Consider the following 19091-nt stretch of genomic DNA (forward strand, 5'->3'; position numbering starts at 1 on the left):
GTTATTGTTAATGGGCTTTTTTATTTATGTGTTGTCAAATTAAAGCAGCAGATGATGCTGTTTCATCTTCATTGATGCCATTGCACTGCAAATTTGTGCTTAGTACCATTTTCCAGAAGACAGTTTTCTTGAGTTGAGCCGTACTATTTTTGCAGTCATCATGTTCGAAAGTTCACTCTTAAAATTTTAATGAATGTGCAGATGTTACTTTCCCGAATGCTTAAGCTTAGTTCTCAGATGTCTACTCTCCTCAAGTACAAAGGGCTGTTGGGAATTTATTCTGAAATGTTTTTAAGGGGAATGTATTGGTAGTGGTGTAGTAGTAGGATACTATAATGATTCGTCCAAACACAGGACTCTCACACAAAAATAGATAGCCTGGACAAAATGGACTAAGCCTGAAGGTACCTATATATTTACATTATACGTGTCCTGTACATGAAGTTAAGCTGGAAGCAGATAACTGCACAGAGGACTAATAAGTGGGTAGGAGATCCTTGGTCCATTTTGTCCAGGCTGCCTATTTTTTGTGGAAGGCCTTTGTTGGGGGCAAATCATTATAGTATCTTACTAGGCACAGGCAACATCAGAAGCTGCTCCCTGATTCAACCCAGTGTCCTGCTGTGCATTTGTAACATGTTTGGATGAGAGATGAAACTGAAGTCCTGCTATCAGAGATTTTAATTGTTGATTCATATCCCTTCAGGTCTGTTTTAGCCGCTTGTGGACAAAGGATCTCCAGAAAGAATTATTACACAAAGATACACATTCCAAACACACGTTTCCAGTGTTTTGAAGGGTCGGCAATGTAAAATGATCAGAGTTCCCGTTTCATTTGATCTTCTTTTCCCGCAGGAGTACAATTTGAAATATGTAGATCTGATTGAAGAGCAGCTGAACGAAGCACTCACTACATACCGCAAACCTGTCGATGGAGACAACTACGTAAGACGGAGCAACCAAAGGTGAAGCTAAAGTGTCTCAACCAGAACTTCAGTCTTCTTGGCCTTTAAACTTTTCTTGAATTGGCTGAGTGAACTCCTACTTTGATTGCAACTGTCTCAGTCCATCAGTGGTATTTTGAAATGGCACTGCAGGAAGCAAATTTTGAATCATGGAACCTTACTGCTGTTTTGTTTTTTGAGCCAACATGCCATAGTTTTCTAGGAATTGTGAATTATTTGGCAAATTTAATGTTGATGTCATAAAGTGTAGATTTAATCTGTTTATCCATATTATCTGTTTAAAAATAATGATGGCAATGCATTGAATCATAGAAGCAGGTCGCTATTCGACAGTTTTATTTAGTGCTTGAGAGAATTGGGTGAGTTTCTCTTTGGACAGCAGCTGAATCAAATCTAGATTTTATGAACTACACATTCTCTTGTATAAATAACAGCACCAGAGGCTGGATAATTGTTGCCCCATTTTGAATGGATTAGCATCACCTCACTGTGTTTGTTTTTTTGCCTTAAATGTACTGTTTCCACTTGGGCCTGCAAAACGTAACATGAATATGATTGGGGAGTATTTTATTTACATTCCTGCTTTTGAAAAGACTTTCTTCTTTTTGTGTCTGTCCTCCAGAATGTTCTGCCTACTGATGAAAAGTAGGATGCTTGTGTATTCTGTCATTAACTGCTCTTTTAAATAGCTGTGTTCAATATTGCAGGTTACAGAGGCCAAATGTCTACCTTCCTGTACACTTGTACGGTCAGCTGGTCCATGACAAAACAGGCTGCCATCTGCTTGAGGCTCAGGTACTTGCTGAAGAGGGGGGAGCAGATTAACCTTTGAACCTTTGACTGGAGCTATGCCAGGCATTTGTAGTGCTCTGCATACCTCATAGCAATATTATTTGACCTAAACAGTTTTATGTCATGGCTCTCTTGATAGAAACATGAGGAGCTTTTTTAAAAGCTCTGAAGATATAGACAACACAGACTTTTGCTGTTTGCTAATATAATGCATGCTCAAAATCAGGAATCATAAGAAATCTTTGGACATTGCAAAATTCTAAGGAAATTCATGAAAACTATTGTTTTTATTTTGATTCTGTTTTGTTTCTGGCCTTAGTTACATTCTGTCTGCAGTAGATAAATAAGGAACAGAACTCCTGGAAAATATTTCATTTTGGTTGTGTGACTGGACACTAGGCATAGTTGTAGTCACAGAGCTCTGTGGGGTTTCCTTTTATTTTAGACACAGAACCTCTCGATCAATATTTGCAGAGTGCTCATGCAACCCATGGTTCTATCACAAGACAATGAGACGTTGCCTGTGATGAACTGAGACAAGTTTTTAGTAAGTCTGGAGCTTCTGTACCTGCTTTGCAGACCAGAGGAGAGAGAAGACAGTTGGACATGTCTGATGACATTGTTTTGAAGAATTGCTGCTGCAGAATGTTCTGTTTAATACACTGTGACTGCAGCAAGTGTATAAGTACTTACTTGTATGTCAAACACAAGAGCTTGATAAGACAAATGGAGTGAATGAGTTACAGGGGAAACAAGAAATTACTCAAACCAAGTCTTCTAAACAGTGTCAGTGAGGGATCTCTGTTCTGCTTAACTTGAAAGTCTTCTGCTTTTTGTTCATCCAGTTTGGTTACATTAAACAAACAAGGTTTTCATTCAAGGAAAGGGTGAGCTATGTCATCAGTGGTTTAAAGACCCTGCGTGTTCAACATGTGAGGGCCTGTATGAGGGCAACGCACTTTCTAGGCCTGGGAGATGGGAAATGTGTCAAAAACACAATGGTCAGTGAGACCCTGCTGACTTTAAAGACAAGAGCTAGACCCCCCTCACATGCCTCCTCTAGATTCAAGCTAACTGACAAGAGAAACCAGTAAAGAGGAAAATACTGAAGTCTTTAATGTCTAACTGGTACTGCAGCGTGTCTGTCGTGTGGCGACCTTGTCGGGTGTCCTTCACATCAACCTCGAAGATCATTTTGTAAAAACCAGGCACTATTTGTACAATGAGGAAGTTCCTTCTACCTTGAAATATATTTTAGATATTTCTCAGAAACCTCTCCACAGAGATGGCCGTGATTAAACCATTTTACATTTTTCCTTTTATTCGCCTCTGTGCCCCAGGTGTTTTAGAAAAGTTCTCTGTGGCCTTGGCTGGGCAGTTGGTGTTGATATTTATCCAAAGTTTCTTTTCTCTTTTCTTCCTTTGCTGTTCTCAGAGTATCGTGCCAGACCTGAGTTACACTGTGCGGTCTCCCATGCTGGACAAATGGGAAGGCGTGAAGCATCTCAAAGCAGCGCTTTGGGCCTTGGTAACACACTTCACCCTGTTATGCTTTAAAAGTGAATAGTGATGAATGATAGGGTGTCTCTGGTTTGATGTGCTACAAAGTAAGTGTTTGGTGCATTTGGCAAGGGAAAAACAGCCTTGGTTTGACAGTTGCGTTTAAGATAGAAACACCTTTTGTCTTAATCTTGGCAGACAAATATTAGTCAGTCCTGTATCCTCAGATCTACCATTTACTTTTCATACTGCAGTAACCCACTTTGTGATCCCGGTTTTAAGACTGAGTAATTTTACATCCCTAAATAAAATATAACAGTGCAAAGTCAATAGATATTCATTCCATGATTACCTTCAGTGACTGTAAATATTTTTCCAACATTGATCTTTTTTGTCAAGGTTACTAATTGCTGATCTGAGCCTGTTTGTTTTCAGGGTAACATTGGCACTTCAAACTGGGGTCTAAATCTCCTTCAGGAGGAGAACGTCGTGCCAGACATTATAGCCCTGGCACAGAACTGTGAAGTTCTCTCCATCCGAGGGTAAGGGACGGAACAAGCAGGCAGTTTTGCAGATAATGTATTTGTTCATAACAAAATGTTACTCTGTGGAGGGGAGGCACTTATTTCTGTAAAGGGTTTTGGGAAACTGGAACAAGCCACCCAGCCATGCTATCAAAGCTGATACCTTAGCTTCTTTTAGGAAACAGCCAGATAAAAAAAATGAGAATTAATAAACCTGGTTGGCTGTTGCTTGGGAACTGCCGGTTTTATTAGAGTACAGTCCTTCTGAATCAGAATTCACAGACTACCTCTGAACCTGACTTTGACTCTTACTCCATCAATGTTTACCAATCTTTAAATGCCCAGTGCACATAAGGACAGTACACTGTAGTTCTTTTACACCAGTGATTTGCCATCACAGTACACAGGAATTATTTTGTCTGTTAGTTACCTGTGTTTGTCTTCCTACTGTTTAAGTAAGCAAGATTTTTCATCCTGCTGCCTTGATGACCTGAACGTTAATCAACTCAATAATTGATGAGCTGAAGCGTCTGGGAGTCTGTGATGGTTTGTACCCTACACTGAAGGAAGCTGTGTTATTCCTTGTCATGGCCTTTACACAGGCAGAATGATTGAAATATTTATGATGATGGTAATCTTGATTGGCTGTTTTGTGCCCTCTTCTCCTAGAACCTGCCTGTACGTCCTAGGCCTGATGGCCAAGACCAAGCAGGGCTGTGACATACTGAAGCAGCACAGCTGGGACGCGGTGCGGCACAGCCGCAGGCAGCTGTGGCCGGTGGTCCCCGACGACGTGGAGACGCTCTGCAGCGAGCTGCCCTCCGTGCCCAGCACGCTCAGCCTCAACTCGGAGTCCACCAGCTCTCGGCACAACAGCGAGAGCGAGTCCACACAGCCCAGTGAGCATCCTTCACTGCCTCCTGGTGGCCGTGCCTTATTGTTAGACAACTGGAAAGCCTTACTGGCAAATAATTAGTCTCGTAAAGCCATTCAGAGATCAACTGTCGGTCTCCAGGGTCAGGGTTACAAGTCCCAGCTTATGTTTAGGCAGTTTCAGAAACAAATGTTCCAGCATAGCACTGTTAAAGAGCTTATCACTACCCTCTTGTTTTATTTGTGTTTATTGTGTTTGCTTCATTATTTCAATAGTTTTGTGAAAAGATTTTAAAGTAGGTTACAGAGTAGCTGTTTATCTTCACGTTGATCATTTTTTTTTTTGCCCATCTACAGGGAACATAAGAACATAAGGTGGTATTTTCAAGTAAAGCTTGGAGCAGTATTTATTCATAAAACTGTTCCTCTGTAAAGTTTTATTCCTCTTCTGTGCTTTAAAACAGTCTACGTTTTGCTGAACCAAACATTGTGTTTATTGCGCAATGCCCATCTATAGTGTTACTTTGATGTTGTCTTCTGTTTTTACATGACATCATGTCTTATTTTGCATTCAGTTGTTGAAACATGGCATTAATTCATGACAGACAGTAAAAAAAAATAACTCCTCTGATTTCTTACAATGTTTAAGGTTTTGACCCTGTGTTCCTTCTTTCTTCAGTTGGTTCATTTTGACCGATACCCGCACTGGCAGCAATGATTATTAGTATTTCTGAAGGTGGTGCTTGTCATTTCAGGTATGTACATTCTGGATGATGACCGCTGTGACGGGACCGGCGAGGACGAGGACCAGCCTCTCTTCATGCGCCCCAAAACGCTGAAGGACCGCAGCCGCTTGACCATCCTGGCCTCCAGCCGCTTCGTCAGGAACCGCTTCATCAACTCTCTCACCCTGCCCAGCAAGAAGCTGCGCAGCAGCAGCGACCCCAAGGGAGGGAAGACGCCCACAGAGCCCAAGCCGGGCCTAAGGCGCAACCGCACCGTCACCGAGCCCTCCAGCTACTCGCAGGGCGACGTGTTCACGCCCGTGTTCAATGGGAACCGGTTCTCTAAAAGCCCCACGGTGAGCCTGGAGACGTCCTTTGTGGGAAGCAAGGCCTCAGAGGACCAGGGCAGCACGCCCAGCATTGGGGAGCCAGAGCTGAAGCTGCCCCGGGTACTAGGAGGGGGCGGCGAGAACCACCGGGAACACGCCAGCCGGGAAAGGTTGGTGGGGGATGGCACGGCCGGAGCGCAGTTCAAGAGCCGCAGCCAGAGCTTCAACACAGACACCACCACTAGTGGCATCAGCTCCATGAGCTCCAGCCCCTCCCGGGAGACGGTGAGCGGGGTGGAGAGCGGCACCATTGACACTGACTGTGTGAGCCTCAACACGGTGGTGAGCACCAAGACTGTCAAAACTCTCCACTCCCTCACGCCGCAAGCCAACCACCTGCCCCTCTCCAAGTCCAACTCCGTCTCCCTGGTGCCCCCCGGCTCCTCGCACACCCTCCCGCGCCGGGCCCAGTCACTCAAGGCGACCTCGGTCACCACCATCAAGAGCCTTGCTGACTACAATTTCATGTACACCAGCCCCAGGGATGCCTTTGGCTACGCCACCCTCAAGCGGCTGCAGCAGCAGAGGATCCACCCCTCTCTCTCCCACTCCGAGGCGCTGGCGTCTCCGGCCAAGGACGTGCTCTTCACTGACACAATCACCATGAAGACCCGTAGCCTGGACTCCAGACTCACCCCCCGAAGGTAGGTTGCTGCCTTGTCCTTCTCACGATGAGCAGTGCTGCTTAACTGCGCTGCTCCACAGGTCTCCTGCAGGTCTCCTGCCCTAGAGCAAGATCTCTGGTAATGCCGTGTCATTGTCACCTGAGACGGAGAACTGTGAACCGGGGCGAGGTGGCGTAAAAAGGCAAAAGGGAGTTTAAGTGGAGAGTTGGCTTTGAGGAGAGCCAACATTTTTGCACCTATTTTTAAAGCAATCTTAGGTGTTGGGACCAAGTCTCCAAGGCATTCTTTGCACTGCTCTCACAATTAATACCTTTTCAGGGGAGACTTTGTATGAGAAATTCTCTCAAGAGCATGTGTCATTGGAGTTTTGATTTTTTCTTTCCAAACGTCTGCAAAACGTAAAACACTTGGTACTTTTCCATAAAGTAAGTTTGCATCTCAAAAAGCTCAGGAGCTTCTGTGTTATTTGGTGGAAGTTGCCTTGCTAGGCTCTGCAGCTGGGTTTGGCATGTTGGCTCGTAAACCAGCTTCAGGTGCTTTGATGTCAAATGCCCTGGTTTATCAGAACAATGAATTACCTTGTCTGGATAAGTAAACATATTTAAGCACCTCGAGTTGGTTTAGAAGACGGTATACTTGTGCCCTTCCCAGCTATGCAGCTTTCCTGGTGTTCCATGGAGTTTGGACCTGTGTGACAAAATTCTTCACTTTTTTTCTCTTGCATTTTAATGAAGCTTTTTATTTCAGAGAGGGTGGCTAAATAGAGCCAGAAAGAATGCTCCTTGACACCCATACAGTAGAACCTCTTCATTAAGATCAACTCCCCCTACTGCAGAACCACAAGCCTGACAGCTTTTTCATGCTCCCAGTGGCAGGGACGGCAAGAAGGGGGGGCACAAATGCCGAAGAAGCCCCTCCTGAAAGTAAAAAACGGGTAATCAGAACTGTTTTTTGGTGGTCCCTTCAGGTTCTCACTAAAGAGATTTGGCTGTTCTTCTCAAGGCACAGCCACGAACCAGCGCCGACAATCAAGAAATCTCCTGCCATGGTGCGTTGCTTCTCCGTGGAGTTTTCTTCTGTTTCTTTCTAACCCTTAGAGAAACCTGTTTTAAGGACCACTCCTTGGGGATATTCCCCCCCTCCCGCCTGCTCCCCATGGCCTCCTGCCTTCCGTTCCTGCAGCATCTCTCCTGCTTCGCAGACCCATCCCAGAATTCCCTCAAGGCATTGGACCAACCCTAAAGAATCGTGTTTGCATTTTGCATAGAAAATAGAGCGCTGATCCCTGACAAGGTTTACTGTCAATCTACCGCAGCCCAAGCAGAGCCGTTCCAGCTCTTGGTTTGTTAAAAGCAGGGTTTTGGTCAGTAACAAGTCCTAGTACACTACTCACATGAAGCAGACAATTCTCAAGAGGAAAAGCCTGAGATTCGGCTCACTGGGTTCATTAGTATTGTGTTTTTTTAGTTGGGGAGAGTCCAAGAATTAATACTGATAAGCATCTGAAATTGCATACGTTAGGGTGTACATTTTTGTGTAGCACTCTGCGGTAAGGGGCCTTTTATGACCTGTCTTTTCGACTCTTTCGGCAAGCAATGCTGGAAAGATGGAGAAGGTTTCCAAGGATGGAAATGCCAAAATGCCAATTTCCCACACGCAAATGCCAAAAAAAAACTGGCTAATCGTCGGCTCAAATGAGCCACCACCTGGGATGACAAACAATTAGGGTAGGGTGGGGTGGCTAACATTGTCCGTCTTTTTAACCAGAGGCAAAGCTGCTGTTCTTGACTGCCTTTTATTGCTCACCAGACGCTTAAGACAAAGCAAAACTTTCATTCTGACTGGGCACTGAGGTTTGTTATAGTAAGTCTTTGCAAAGGGATCTTAGTTTATATTCTTGTACTCACCTCACATTTTCAGTACTGATGTCAAATGCTGGCAGATTTTAATGGTAGAGTCAAAAACTCTTTTTTAAGTTTAAAATCGGTATGGCAATTTACCATAGCAATACATGCAAACATCCAAATTGTGTGTTAATAGTATAACGTCTCACTGCATTCTATGGTTTTGAGTATGTTATTTAAAAAGCAAAGTGAAGCAACTGTGTTTTCTTGTGAACAGAGGTGAATGCAAGGATAGGCAATGAACTCTCTGTAGTTGGCTGTTTTGTTTAAAGCAGAAGACAAGCCCCAGAATGTTGCCACCTTCTTCTTATGTTTGCAGCGCTTTTGTTCCGCAGCAGTTTTGGCGTAGAAAGCGCTCCTTGACTGCACTCTGACGGGTGGATTGTCCTTGTGTGCAGGTTCCTGAAGGCCCTCAGCTTTGCCTCTCTGGATAAGGAAGACCTGTTGAGCCCCATCAACCAGAACACGCTGCAGCGCTCCTCCTCAGTGCGCTCCATGGTGTCTAGCGCCACCTACGGCTGTTCGGATGACTACATCGGCCTGGCCCTTCCCATGGACATCAACGAAATGTTCCAGGTACTGTGAACTTTGCAAGTCCCATCAGAGCAGATTCAGTGAATCCACTGCATGCGCATCTCTTAAGGCTGAGGTAACAACTGTAATCGTTTTAATTTGAAAAATAACCCCTACACTCCGTGTTCATTAACATGCAGGCTGTGAGCGGAAGGGATAGTGACTCATATCCTGTTACTTCACTTGATTTTGAATTCTGGACTTACTGTATATATTTTGGTCTGTGCTGTTGAATGGCATAGTGTGTTAAATGTAGTTTAATCCACTTTCATTACCTCTTCTTTCTGATCCCCTCAGCAAGAAAAGGTTTGTGCATCTGCAGTTTCATAGGAGCTTTTTGTGTAGCAGAGTTTAACAGCTGTCTCTTACTTGCAGATTAAAGAAACTCCGTACTTCCAACAGAAGACCAGTCCTCCACCTGCTGATGAACACTTGGCAAAGTTCGTCTTCAGTGAATCCGATGGTAAAGTACACAACAGCTGCTTCTCTTCTTAAAACAGGCCTTACTTTCTTTCTAAGGAGCCCTGTGAGCATCATGAATTATTAGACGATTCCAACAAATGTCTCTTCAGTCTCCTGTTAGTTAGGTTATATAGGTTATATAGTTATATGTGGGGCAGCAGGATTGAAATGCTGGTGTGAATTGTTCAGCAATTGGGTTTCAGTGGCCAATATATACTGAAAAAAGGTTTTTCACGTTGGAAATTGGTACTAATAATGGGGTCCGGTCAGTATGTGAAGAAAAAGTGAGTTTTGAGGTTCATGGCTCTTCCTCCTGTGTCACAAATAATCAAACATCAGACATGCTTGCTTCCAAAGAAACTGTTAATGCATGCTTTAGGTTTTGAACTTGTTTAATGCATGTTGAGTTTTCTATGAGTAATTTATACAGTAAACAAATGTTTTGTATTGTATAAGATCAGTGAATGATGAATGTTAAGATATAGCCAGCTTGCTGTCCTGTATGTCGCCTGCTTTACGGCAAACTCCGGAGGTGAACACTAGTGTTGCAGGGCTTCTGGCTGTGCGTGGTTGATACTAAGGAGCTGTGTGGTTGTTTCAGGGCCTGGGGAGTCCGGTCGAAATCCCCTGCAGGCACTTAGGCAGCAGATCAGTATTACAGAGCTGATGAACACAAGCCGCTCTGACCAGGCGCAGCTCCTGAGCAACTCTGAGGACACAGGGCTGCAGGAGCACACGGACAACAACTGCCTTTACTGCGTCGGTGTCCAGGTCCTGGGCTGTCAGGCACACAACCAGATCAACTCCACTTTAAACCGCACAGGTAAGCCTGACTGCAGGTGGGCCGGCATGATGGCGGGAGAACTACACAGCCTTTCCTCCCATCAAACCCGGCGGGATAAAAGTGCAGCTCTCAAGCAAGCCAGGGGCAGAGACAATCATTTGTTGTTCACAATAAGCTGCTGGTGTTAAATCAGGGGTTGATTTGCTGTTTCACTTCGCCTGGCTCGTACGTACTTGGGCAGCACAAAGAAATCATTAGGAGCAAGCAGGTTCTTTGCTGTCAAGCCTCGTCCCCTGCCAGTCACTTACTGTCATCATCATCTGTCGTTGGAGTGAAGACATACAGTATGGACTGGCAGCCTTGATCAAGATGGGAAGCAGAGTTAGGCAACTAGTTTCAGTAGGGGTTACAGGCTGCTGCGTCCCCATGAAAGAGCAAATGGATCACATTGAAATAATAATATAACAGTAACAGGTGTTTTAATGCTGTTTATTTTGCTTTAACCATAGTCTGTCACTATATACATTTTCATTAAACATATCTGATCTCAAGTAGCCAGTGTTGGGTGGGGGAATGTTAATATGGTAAATAGCTTTATTTGGACTGCTTACTTCATACATTTATATTGTTCAAGTTTTAGTTAGTAGGAATCTCTTTTTGTTGAAAGTAAGCAGCAGATCACCTTTTAATATAGCAAGCCGTGAGTTTGTGCACCAGTGCCAGAGATGTTGAACAGCTTCTTTTTCCGACTGCATTTTAGTGTAACTGTATTGTTATTAGAGGTAAAAAAAAAAAGTAATAAAGTGTCACCTTGTATTTTGGGAGCTGTCAGATGAGGTCCAGTCTTTCATATGAACGTCTCTTCAACTTTTTCTCTTATCTTTCCTGGTACATCATTCTGTTTGTTTTTAAGTACCTGAAATATCAGTGACCATCACTGGAAATATATGTTGCATTAAACTGCAATTGCTGACCCAGTTTGCCCTTTTAATGCCTTTGTGTCCATGTGCCTTCCCCGTCCAGAATTCAGTGACATTCCGTATTCAGACTGGTGTGGGCAGACGATCCACAATCACCTGGAGGTGACGCCACAGTCCAAGTTCTCGGGAGTGTCAGGATGCAGCGACGCAGTCTCTCAAGGCTCAGCCAGTAGCACTCGGAGCACGGAGCTGGTCCTGGGTAAGAGTGTGGAAGTCTTGCTCTTTTCAACAGTCTCTGCCAGTCTGAGACAGAGGCCCTTCCGGACTGCTCTCTTTCTCCAGTTTTGAACCCCTCATTGAGCTAACCAATCGCCAAATGACGCTTTTGTTTCGGTTGAGTTCCTAAACCGCAGGAGGTGCTACTTTAATGACACTTTGGCTTCTACCTCGTGTTTCATTTGCCAACAGAAACTCTGGCCTTGTGTTTCCTAGGTGGGAAGACCATATCAGAGGACACACCTGCTTGTCGAGTTCTCCTACGCAAAGAGGTTCTGCGCCTGGTCATTAACCTCAGCAGCTCAGTGGGAACAAAAGGACACGAAACCGGCCTGCTCACGTAAGCAGAATTTGTCTGAAAAATTATTCATGACTCATCTGAGTGGGTCTCAATGCACTTAAGATCACAAGAATGATCAGAGTACATCAAGAGTCCTGACCCTAGTCATATAATCTAAAGGTATGAACTTGAAATGCAGTGGTGATACCAGATAAAGTACACTGAAGTATATTTGCACTCGCACCTTACAGAAAGCAAAAAATGATGCTCTGGGTGCTTCTCTCCCTAGACAGTGAAAAAATACAGAGGAAACCTTAACCCTTAGAATGTCAATAGTGAGGGAAAACTCACTCCTGGTAACTGAGGAAAGCAAATGTTTTCACAAGCTTACATTTGCCCTTTAGGCATAACCTCTGCTTAACTGCAATGCCGTACCCTTTAACACCAGCAGGAGGAGGCATAGGAGCAAGGAATTTTTCCTTCAACTCGCTGTACAATCCACTTGTAGAGATGAGTATTTGTCACTTGTATCCGAGCAGGGATATTTGGTAGTTTATGAAGTATAATAAATATTGTTTAGAAATAAGTAGAGGTTCATTGGAAGCAGAAAAGGAAAAAAAACATAAACAATTGGCAAAATAGTGCAGTGTTTGTATACTTTCTGCTCTTACCTTTTTCTGAAATGTTTCCATTTAAAAAAAATGGAAGCATTGGTTTACTGTGTTTAGTTACATTGATGTAACTGTTTATGTCAGATAATTGTAGCACTGGACTTGCAAATGCCCAATGTGATGTGTGTGCTTAGCAGTTGTGTCCTTCTCTGTGGAGTTCTCAATGGGTTTGATGAAACTGGATGTTTGTGCCTTAGGCTGAAATTTGCAGTCTGTTGATCTGCAGTTACTTGCCCTTATATGGTCCTGGAGTATGAGACACCGCTGTTCTTGAAATGTTAGCAAATTGAGTTGTCTTGACTACTGAAACTGCTGGAAAACAAACCACATAAAAAAAAACTTCTTTCTTAGTCATTTTGTCAGCAACACAAGCCGTAATTGTAGGCAACCAAGCCCGGCCACCTTTTTTAATACATGATCCCAACTTTAGTTGCTGTTTAATTAACACATGAGCCGCACCTGTGTATAAATCTTTGCTTTCATTATAGTTGGTGACCTTTGTTTACCCGGGTGTTTTCATCTCTCCACTCCTGCTGGAGTTTTTGTAAGATTTTTGGGGAGATTTTTGTAATACTATGTGTACTTTGTGTCAATGTGACATACAGTTTACGTTTTGAGAAATTTTAATATGAAAATATTACAAACTTTTCAGATCGAATGTTTTGTTGTTCAGTTATCAAAAGATTTTCAGAGGTTTTACGCTCTTTTGTCACCGTGCATCTAGAAGCTGTATTAAAATGAGATTCTTTGTCGGGGCTCATGTGTGTTCTGTTGCCAATATCTGTTTGACCGTGAGCACCCAGAGGAAATCCACACGAACACGTGGAGAACATACAAACTCCATGCAGATAGCACCCAAGGAGGTGAGCCCAGGCCCCGAGCTTCAAGGCAGAAATCCTAACCACAGGTTTTATTTTTCTTCAGAATCAAGGAGAAGTTTCCTTATGCTTTTGATGACATCTGCCTGTATTCAGAGGTGTCCCACCTGCTGGCTCACTGCATGTTTCGTCTACCTTCCCGGCGCTTCATACAGGAGCTCTTTCAGGATGTCCAGTTCACCCCGGTAAGCCTGTACCCAGACCACAATGCAGCTGGGCTAGCCAATCCGCTGTAATCTTTACTCCTAGCTTTTCCTCGTTTCACTGCCACAGGCTGGTGAGAAGAACTCTTTCACTCATGCTAATGTACGGGAGCCAGTGGCAGTGCCTCCCTCATATGTGCTACGACTTTACACATGACATTACACATGACACTAGTGACACTGGCCTGTATCTTGTTGGGCACAGTCCCCCGCGACTGTGAATAATGTCCTAATGCTTTTTCTGACATTTTTCTCTTAAATCACATATTTATAACCGTGTCTAGATATGTTCATCATTCAGAATGGATTGGTTTTAATATGTAGTGCCTCATAACCAGTCATGTTTTGCACAAATGTTTTTGTCTGAAAGACCATAGTTAAACAAAAACGCATAAAAAAGTCTAGTTTTAAAGTGATGTATACACAATGTAATGTGATATGTGTGTACATGTGACAGTCATTCCCCAATCACTGGTCTTCATTTCGGGGTTTGTAGGTTACAATGCTCCAAGAAGATTCAAGTGCAGAAAGTTAGACGAGCAGCTTGCTAGTTCTGCCGTTCCACCTCAAGGAGAATGGTTCATTAGAGTTTTTACTGTTTGTTGAATCAGAGTTTCAAAAATATGATATTAAGAAGGGGCTTTTTTTTTTTAAATGGAAATGTCTGTGTGTGACATTTTACTGTAAAAGAGTGATTTAATAGCAAAGATAATATGTATTCAGTGCTCCTCTGTGGTGTGGTATTTGAAGTTTGATTTAGTATGATTTATTATGTGTAGGGAGAAGATGTGCTTGTCTTTAATCGTCCCAGATTTGTCAGGTTGTACATCACTAGGATGAGTTAGATAACATTAACTGCTCCAGATTTCATTATAAATGGGGAGACTTTATGCATACGAGAACTGACAAACACAAGGACGCTATTCTAATCATATTGCATCTAGTAACATACCATCTATAGCAATAGTAGCATGATGCCAGAACCTCAGAGCCTTTTTTGAAGAGTCTCAGAAAGTCTGCTTCTGTAGATTTAAGTTGGGGAGTGTATTCCAAAATAGTTTGGATTGTTCCCAATAGGTTTGGCCCAAAAGAATTAGAAGCTCAAACAGCCTCAGTATGTGTTAGTTTTTCTTTCCCTTTGGTACCGGTATCTTTTCACAGATGTACGAGGAAGCTGAGGCCATCCTAGCCACACCACCAAAGCAAGTCTCTGCGGATCTCCAACCCGAATCCTGATCCCTGATCCCTGCTCCTCCTGGCATCCTCATGCACTTGGAACAGCTGCCCCTGCCCACCTCTCCCATCCCAACCCCCACCCGAAACTTTGGGAATCTCCACAACACGGGGACAAGAGTGGGGAGATCAGGACACTGCCAACAAAGGGGGAGAAGAGGGGAGACAGCCTGTCTACCCTGTGTGAACAAAACAGTTATTCCCGACAGGCATCTGTGGGACTGTTGATCATCAACACAGTGATATTACCAAATGTTGATACTGATCATCACTTGTGAACTGAGCACTGAACACATCTGGTGAATTCTTACAGAAGTAACTGAAATTGTTAGGGGTTTGGAAAAGATACGCTATGATGTTTTGATTTTATTTAAGAGTGCACTCTGTTGTTAGTATGAAATGACCAAGGCATGTTTCTGTTTTTTCATCCTACGGTTTATTTCCTTGATTTAGAAACACTACTTGGGGTTATGTTTTTTGTAGCCTCTATCCTAAGACGTCTGAAATAGCCATGATCTGGGAAACTAAAGAAGCTGCATCGGTGCCAAGGAAGAAAAAACACATTTTTGTCTATTTGTCACTTCCAAACTTGCTATCAAATTACCTTCAGGTAAAATCTGCAGATTTTACCCAAAAGGGTTTTTTGGACGCTTTTAAAATCCTTCAGACACTTGTGCATCAATTAATGCCAATTTCCATAAACTTCCCTTTGTCTGAAGCATGGCATTGTTTCATGTTGTTGAAAATGTTTCTTAGATGGCCAGAAAATAATTGCTTCATGCTGAATTTTTTCATTTTTTCTGAGAACCTATTGTAATTTTCCATCTCAGAACATTTGGTGTTGTTTTCTGGATGCGTAAAGGGCTGTAGCAAAAAGAAAAGGAAATATACCAAATTCTGACAGCATTTTTGAGCATTTGTAGCCTTTCGCAGTTGGGTTTTGAGTTACTGAAATTGTTTTTAAAAAATGCAGTTTTGCTCTAAAACACAAAATGTGTTAAAATAGAGGAACTCATAGGTCTTCAAATCAGATGAGCTGAAACATTTGATGTATTTAAGTGCCATATTGTATTAAGTGTTCTCTGGACATGGACCATTAGTCCAAAAACAAGAAAGCTTAGATTTAAAGAAGATTTTTCCAGCCATGCCCTTTACAAAGTCATGAAGAAATTGTTGTGATAAGAATTTCAATTGAGCATTGTTTTTTTGTATTCACACGCAAGCTGAAATGATTTATATTTAGAAGTCTGTGTGGATAAGCAGGTGATACTCATGTTAGGAACAGAAGTAGCTTTTTCATACAAGCATTAATTAGAACTCTGCATCACCTTGACATAAACTCAGCCAGTTAACGAGACGAAAACGGTTATTGTTATGAGAATTGCGGAAGAGTTGGGACTCTTCTCTGTTGGAATGGCTTTCTTAAAAACAGAAAACTTCCCCCTGGGGATTCAGAGTTTGAAACTGTAAATTAATGGCTATGCAAGGTACCCCTTACCTGTACCCACACAGGAATTGAGCTTTTACAGAACTGGGGTTTTCCACATGAATTTTCTTGGCTGGACCACATTATTTTCATTATTAAGGCAGCTTTAATTATTTTGTCTTTTTTAAAGTTTAATCCAAAACAACAAAGAATGATGGATTAGACATTTAATTTATTTAGTATCTAATTAATTTACCGGTACTTCTTGTTCTTTTTAGCATCTACACATTTGTCTGCACAAAACCCTAACCTGTGGGCTGCCTGTCGCGATGTCCACAGTACAAATCGTGCACGGTGAAATGTTCGGAAGGTTACTCTAATGGAATGCTTGCCCTGGGAAAAAGTCATAAGTTTTAACGCGGCACCAAAATTTAATTTTCCTTCTCTGTTCGTCAGTGTTAGTATACAGTTCACACTAGCAGTTGGGGATTGCAGAGTGCCCAGCAGGGAAGCAAAGCAGAATGATTCAGTCCCTGAACAGGTCTGGAGCAAAACCTGCCATCTGTCATGGTAGGTTTAGGTTTGCTTTCTGCAGTTGCCATAAGAGTGTAGTCTGGACTCTTGTGAGGTATAAGATTACGTGGTGTCTCTGAAAGCCAAGCCTATCATTTTATCTTACTTTTCGATAGTTACAGATCAGGTGAACTTGGTAAAGATGGCACGAATCACCAACAGTAAACCAGCTGTGCCAAAGCAATGAGAGTCAGCCACTGTCTCAGCATCCTCAGGTGCTGCCAATGATAGGAAATGCAACACATGTGGCATCAATCTTTCATCTAATATGCTAATAGAGTGACATTGCAAAGACAGTGTGGCTTAGCATTCCTTCAGACACCTTTCAGACTGTTAATAGGTTAGCTCAATGCATCACATTAAGGGTTAAGTGTGAGAGAAGGTCAGTTTCTGTACGACATAAAAGTAGAAAGCAGCATCAACACCATTTACTGATGTAGAGCACAACGGCAGAGCAAAAAAGGTTGAAAAAGTGCAAAACGAATCTGTCCAGTGTTTTCCAAGCTGCATAACCGGAAGTTTAATGTAAGCCGTGCTAGCTCTGCAGAGCTAAATATATATGAACATGTATTTTATAATGTTTCATTATAATGTTAATGAAGAGAAAGTAATGCCTGATGGTGGGGAAATACAAAATCTCATCAGAGCCAAGAGCTTCTTTGAACCAGAGGTTAACAGAAAATTGACAAGCCGCTGAAATCCAAAAAACTGAAAAACGATGTGCGAGACAATGTCATGGTTAACTGTTGTACTGTAGGTTGTCCTCCTCCACTAGAACTGGAAAACCTGTGCATTGATTTCTTTAACAAGAGATTTTCCCAAGTTGTCTCTGCGCGTTATATACTTTGTTTTATAGTCATACCATTTTGTAATTTGCATGCACAAATTGCACGACCAGCCTAATTCACATTCTTACTACACTATTTTTTACTTAAGTAACCTGAAATGCGTCCACAAAAGAATAATATCAATTTAAAACCATTGGCGGGGATATAAATTGGATTTTTACTATTAAAGCAAAGGTTTTATTGAATGGTAAAAAAATTGCAATCCATAATGTAGCTTTTGGGTGGGGTTGGGATGTTAATTATTTAACTGTTTAATATTTTCAAGCAAATTAAGGCACAATAGCCAAATCCCTTTTTTATCTTTGTTCTAGTAATAAGCTGCTACTTATTTGGATTTCTAGTATTTGTAGGTCACTGAAAGGATGTCAAAACCTGATTTATATTGTATACCTGTATAATAGAAGAGAAGAAAGGAAAACAAAAGCAGAATTATTTATATTTTTTCCTTAAGAAAAATATTTCATGAAGCTGTGTATAATTTAAAGAGGTTTCGCCCAACATGTTGTTCCTTTGTATAGTGTGTACAGTATATGTCTTTGGGCATTACAAACCTCATGAAGCATACAATCTTATCAAAGGGATTCATTGTTAATAAAAATATACAGGAACTATTCCAGTGTATTTGTGGTGGCCCTTTCTTTCTGTATGTGTCTGTGAACTATTACTTTAAACAGAAGAACAGTTACAAATGAGAGGAGGCTATTTTGCCTTTTTAGCCCTTTTAGTTAGTATCCAATTGATCGAAGGACTTCATCCAGTTTCTTGAAACGATCAAGGGTTTCAGCTTCAACAACATGGCTGGACATCTTGTTCCACACTGCCACAACTGTAGGGTAAAGAAGATTTCAGTGCACTTCTACTTGAAAGCTTGTAAACTGCATGCCTATGATGAAGAAATCCTGCATTTTGAATTCCATTAAATGCAATGAACATTTTTAACATGCTGATTATTGCTGCCTGTTCTCCCCCAAAAAGGATTTTGTTGTATTTTCACTAATGCTAAACATGGAAGAGCTTTGATATAAAATTTACGTAGCCGGTATTTTTCTTTACTAATTTTACAGATAAGACCTTAAGGACAGAGTCTTTGCAAGAAAGGAAGCCTTAGCCAGTTTGTCTGGAAGCACTGTTGTAGCTCAGTTATTCCAAGGGCTGAATCCCTTTTCTGGTTTGTGATCTGAAGCAAACTGAAAACACAAGGCTGCCCTTGAATGGAATACTAGTCCATTGCAGGTCAACAACCTTGTCCAAAGTAAGTGTCAGTTGTGAAACAGTCTTTTGTTTATTTATGCACCACTTGCTACACTATAAAAACTCATGCTGCACTGGACACCCAGTTTAGTTGTTATGCATGTTATGGATTCCACTGTTGAGGCTTTGGTGTGTTTGGTGTGCTTTTTTTAATATTGATTTCATTTCTAATAATATGCTTGTCTTGTCGGGTTACTGTTGTACTTCCTAAACATGATTTAAACATACTGTGAAGAACACTACAGTGGTTTCACTTTTTTAATTTGATCCTGTGTGCAGTCTGATCTAAAATACACTGAGGAATGCAAAAACAAACAAAAAAATGACTATTGGTAACAGTAGAATGTTTCATTTTTTCAGTGCTTCTTCATATACAGTATGTTGATGTTTGTAAGTGATAGTACTGTCTAGTAAG

General features: G+C 42.0%; 1 protein-coding gene across 2 annotated transcripts in view; it reads left to right on the plus strand.

Annotated features, from left to right (window-relative positions):
• Nucleotides 1–18036, plus strand: part of rictorb (RPTOR independent companion of MTOR, complex 2b) — an 81108-nt gene extending 63072 nt beyond the window's left edge. Inside the window, exons 26-39 of one of the 2 annotated variants that reach the window (XM_088911927.1) lie at nt 856–965; nt 1673–1760; nt 3193–3285; nt 3693–3799; nt 4451–4680; nt 5410–6412; nt 7362–7442; nt 8697–8874; nt 9247–9334; nt 9935–10156; nt 11141–11296; nt 11530–11653; nt 13189–13327; nt 14507–18036. In XM_088911927.1, coding sequence (XP_088768053.1) covers nt 856–965; nt 1673–1760; nt 3193–3285; nt 3693–3799; nt 4451–4680; nt 5410–6412; nt 7362–7442; nt 8697–8874; nt 9247–9334; nt 9935–10156; nt 11141–11296; nt 11530–11653; nt 13189–13327; nt 14507–14581 — 2694 coding nt within the window. In that variant the 3' untranslated portion in view covers nt 14582–18036. The remainder of the gene's footprint in view (nt 1–855; nt 966–1672; nt 1761–3192; nt 3286–3692; nt 3800–4450; nt 4681–5409; nt 6413–7361; nt 7443–8696; nt 8875–9246; nt 9335–9934; nt 10157–11140; nt 11297–11529; nt 11654–13188; nt 13328–14506) is intronic. The other variant, XM_088911928.1, reaches the window with a different exon arrangement.
• The last annotated feature ends 1055 nt before the right edge of the window (nt 18037–19091 follow it).

The sequence above is a fragment of the Atractosteus spatula genome, chromosome 3 (genome assembly GCF_055471065.1).
Source record: "Atractosteus spatula isolate fAtrSpa1 chromosome 3, fAtrSpa1.hap1, whole genome shotgun sequence".
Lineage (NCBI taxonomy): Eukaryota > Metazoa > Chordata > Actinopteri > Semionotiformes > Lepisosteidae > Atractosteus > Atractosteus spatula.